Genomic DNA, 4,414 nt, shown 5'->3' on the forward strand with positions numbered 1-4,414 from the left:
TCGGGCATTCGTTTAACGATCGTAGGGCACTTTTGTAACCAATGTAGGAATTTCTGTACCGTCAGCGGACATTTATGTAACGTCATTGTGCATTTCGTAACGTAAGGATTACGTAAATTTTCGGGCATTTTGGTACCTGGCATCTGTTGAGTTGAGAGGTTACAAAATTGTTTACATCCATCATTGCTTACCATCGTTATTTTGGAATATTTGGTGCATTTAATATTAAATAGTGAGGACACATAACATGAGCAGAAAAGGAAAATTTTATAGATGAGGTAAGGGAATTTTTCTACGAATCTTGTCTACCTGATAATTTTAAGCAATTAAACGATTTCATTTTGCAATATATGACATGTGCACTTAAGTCGCTCACTGGTCAATTGCGGTGAGTTAGATCGATAGATATAAACGTAGACATAAAGATAGACGTAAAGGTAAACATAACGCAGGTACACACCACCCTGATATCATTTCGTGTATTCACCTCCCCTCCCGTAAGATGGTATTGATAGGAACTAAAGCGAGTAAACAAAGACAGGTTTGCAAGTTTATGTTGAAAAGACAGGTATATCCCACCCTACTTTATTTTGCGTATAACAATTAACCTCCCCTCCTGGAACATGGGTTCGATACGAACAAATCCAGGGGGTTCGATCATCACGCCTCTTATGATACATGATATAACACTTTAAAATGTCAGTACAATAGTAGAAATGTTATGGTCTTCGATGGTTATGTTGCAGAGACACTTGGAAAAGCAGGCATCGCCTCAAGATTTGGAATGTCAAATAGATCACAGACGCCTTCGGAGCTTGTCAGATTGAAGGTATAGTCAGCATCTCCGGCTGGTGGGGAGAGTCGAAGAAGAGGAGCCAAAACTATCAATAAAAAAGTTGTATACATGGAAAATGTTAGTGTATATAATGTTCTAGACTAACTAAAAACCTGTATGAGAGCAAATAGAAACCTGTATGAGGGCAAAGGGAAACCTGTATGAAGGCAAATAGAAACCTATATGAGGGCAAAGGGAAACCTGTATGAGGGTAAATGGAAACCTATGAGACAAATGGAAACCTATGAGGACCCATGAGAGACAAAGGAAACCTATGAGAACAAATGGAACCATGAGGCAAATGGAAACCATGAGACAAAGGAAACCTATGAGGACAAATGGAAACCTGAGAGAATGGAATATGAGGGAACAAATGGAAAAGGAGAAGAGACAAATGGAGACAAATGAGACCATGGAAATGAGACAAATGAGAAAATGGACAAGGAAACCTGTATGAGGCAAATGGAGACCTGTAAGGGCAAATGGAAACCTGTATGAGACAAATGGAAACCTGTATGAGGGCAAATGGAGAACCTGTATGAGGGCAAATGGAGACCTGTATGAGGGCAAATGGAAACCTGTATGAGGGCAAATGGAAACCTGTATGAGGGCAAATGGAAACCTGTATGAGGGCAAATGGAGACCTGTATGAGGGCAAATGGAAACCTGTATGAGGGCAAATGGAGACCTGTATCCCTGTGGATGTATCCCTTACTAAGTGGCTCAGTGAGGTGGAAAGTCTAAAAGTCAGGAATATTGTGGCCAAAATGGATTTATGTGACCCCTTACTTTCTAAGGATAAAACATGATAAAATAATAAGATAACATAAATTTTTGACTGTACCTTCAGCTGAAACTAAGTCGTCGATCATTGACACATCTATTGGTTCTGTTCAATGAAACAAATACAAAACATTAAAACAAATGTCCTCGAGAGTGAAATTAACCTTACGTTTGTTTATACCCACCTGGTTTGGCCTCATTTGAAAATATGATCTCATTTGCCACTTGTTTTAATTCACACTCTAAACATAAAATACCTGTACCATTGATTGATTGAATAACAAAAATGTTCAACTTTATGCTAGTGGAGTTGTGACCTTCAACTTTATGCAGGGGGGTTGTGACCATCAACTTCATGCAGGGGGGTTGTGACCATCAACTTCATGCAGGGATGTTGCCTTCAACACCAGGGGTTGGTTGCACAAAGCCTGGATAGCATTATCCACTGGATAGCAAATTTTGCTGAACGCTCATAAAACCTCTTACAGGAGATAAGTATACAATTTGAACTGTGCAATCACTGAAATAAAATATCGTTTCAAAGATTACAAAATTACTTTGTTGTAAGAAAAATATAAACACCTTTTTAACAAGTTTGAAAATTTTTGCTATCCAAGTTTCGTGCAACCGGCCCCAGGGTGTTTACATTTACCTCCATGCAAGGGGTTAACGATGAACAAATATATAAAAAATGTGTAAAAAATTTATTCAGATATATGTTTGTGAGAACTGAACAGTTAATTGATTTGAATAACAGCAGCATACAATAATGGACGGGGGGAGTTGGCAACTTTAAGCAAGGCGGTTAAAAGAACAAAAGAACCCATGCTTGTGTTGTATGGCATCAACTTTAATTGAAATAAATTAAACACTTCACCTGAAAGAGATGTTTCCATAGCAATAGACTGTTTCGTTTTTCCAAAATCTAAAGGTTTTTCGGCAACTGTAGTGATCTTCTCATTAACAATAGGTAACAGGTTGTCATCATTTGGAAATGTAGATGATTGTGGTAAGGATAAGGGTGGGGGTACAGGTGTGACCACTGGACGGTTGTTCAGGGGATCTTTATTGACCAGTAAGACATTTATTTCACCCAACTGACTTTTTAAATGAATTTGATAACGTCTGTCAATGCCCAATCTCTGTAAGGGACAAAAATGTTCATCAAAAAAGACAATACAAAACAAATGCAAGCAATTCACCTTTACACCTTCACTCTGCAAAGCTACCTTTTCTGGGATTGGGACCTCCAACTCGGTTCCGGCAGGAGCTTGGATTGCAAGAAGTGTATCACCACGGAAACACTGACATAGGTCATCATATGTTACATATGCCAGCTTCTCGTTATCAAAATCTTCGGAGACGATTTTCAGACTCTGTTGAATCCAAGATTTGTGTTCATCAAGAACCCTCTCTTCCTCATCCAAAGCTGCAAGTTCTTGCTTCAAATCGACAAGACGTTCTGATATTTCACGCGTGTTACAGCCAGGACCTGCTCCCCTGTTGAAAGAAGTTTAGGCAATGAATATAAAAGGCTGGTTAATGATTGGTGCATAAAGCTTTCCGGTGTAAGTTTGGGCCGGAGAATCTTGCTGCAAATATTCTTCATTTGACGTTGTACTGTAGGGCAAATAACCTACAAAATTCAAATCCTTTCAATTTATTTGGAAATACCTACTTCCATTGAATGCTGTTTTTCGATTTCTTCTCGATGAGGCCAATTCCCTCTAGCACATTTGTAATGTCGTAGATTCTTCTCTTCTGTCGTACAGCAAGTGTGTCGGCAGCCTGAACAAATATACGTTTTAAATAAACGTTACAACATTCCATGATTTCGACAACGAACAGCCAGGGGATACATGATGAAATTCAACACAGAATCTTTCCAATCCAACGAACGCTAAATCAATACTAACCATTTTTAAATCAAGAACGCCATCCTTGGCTTCTTGCAAAAGGTTTACGAATTTCGTTGTTAATAAACCAAGTGATTTCTCGTGCCGTCCGCTTGGCGTTCCTGGTGAACTAGTGAAATCGGCCATTTTGTTTGGAGAAAACGAACAAAAATCTTCGAGTGATTTTATTGGTCCTTTTTTTCACTTTCAAATATACCGCTCGTTTTTATTGGTTTTTAATGATGACACAAATACTTTTGAGGGGGGAGTACCAAAGTCTTCGTTTTGACAATCATCTTTCATGCCGTTATCATTGAGTGTGTCGACTATGTAGGGTATCAACTATGTTGGGTGGCTACTATGTAGTGTCTTCCGAATAGGATATTGACAGGGGGTATTAACTAAACAGGGCGTCTACTAAGTACAGTGATTACTAAATAGGATATTTACTAAGTAATTGTCTTACAATTTTTGTACACAATTACACATGTAATGATTACACAATTACACATGTAATGATTACAGGAGCATAGACAAGCATAGACAGTGTTCAAGAAGTAATTCCGAATACACAAGGACTTAAGCTGATGAGCTTTGACAGCTTTTGAGCATTGTCAAACTATAAAACCATTGTTCAAAAGCAACACAGATCAGCCGAAGAAAGAAAATTAGCTACATTTATTTCAAAACTTCCAGACCAATCAACTCAGACCAATCAATTCAGACCAATCAACTCAGACCAATCAATTCAGACAAATCAATTCAGACAAATCAATTCAGACCAATCAATTCAGACAAATCAATTCAGACAAATCAATTCAGACAAATCAATTCAGACAAATCAATTCAGACAAATCAATTCAGACAAATCAATTCAGACAAATCAATTCAGACAAATCAA

The 4,414-nt window shown here is 38.1% G+C and overlaps 1 protein-coding gene across 1 annotated transcript; it reads right to left on the minus strand.

Moving 5' to 3' along the window:
* Positions 1–550: 550 nt before the first annotated feature.
* Positions 551–3,681, minus strand: LOC124436816 (transcription factor E2F4-like). The gene is made up of 7 exons (XM_046986790.1): positions 3,535–3,681; positions 3,297–3,406; positions 2,848–3,118; positions 2,496–2,760; positions 1,804–1,860; positions 1,680–1,724; positions 551–881 (listed from the first exon to the last, which is right to left on the minus strand). Exons 1-7 carry the CDS (start codon positions 3,658–3,660, stop codon positions 736–738), a joined length of 1,020 nt encoding a protein of 339 aa, XP_046842746.1. The 5' UTR covers positions 3,661–3,681; the 3' UTR covers positions 551–735.
* Positions 3,682–4,414: the final 733 nt, after the last annotated feature.

Source organism: Xenia sp. Carnegie-2017, unplaced genomic scaffold (genome assembly GCF_021976095.1).
Source record: "Xenia sp. Carnegie-2017 unplaced genomic scaffold, XeniaSp_v1 HiC_scaffold_16, whole genome shotgun sequence".
Taxonomy (NCBI): domain Eukaryota; kingdom Metazoa; phylum Cnidaria; class Anthozoa; order Malacalcyonacea; family Xeniidae; genus Xenia; species Xenia sp. Carnegie-2017.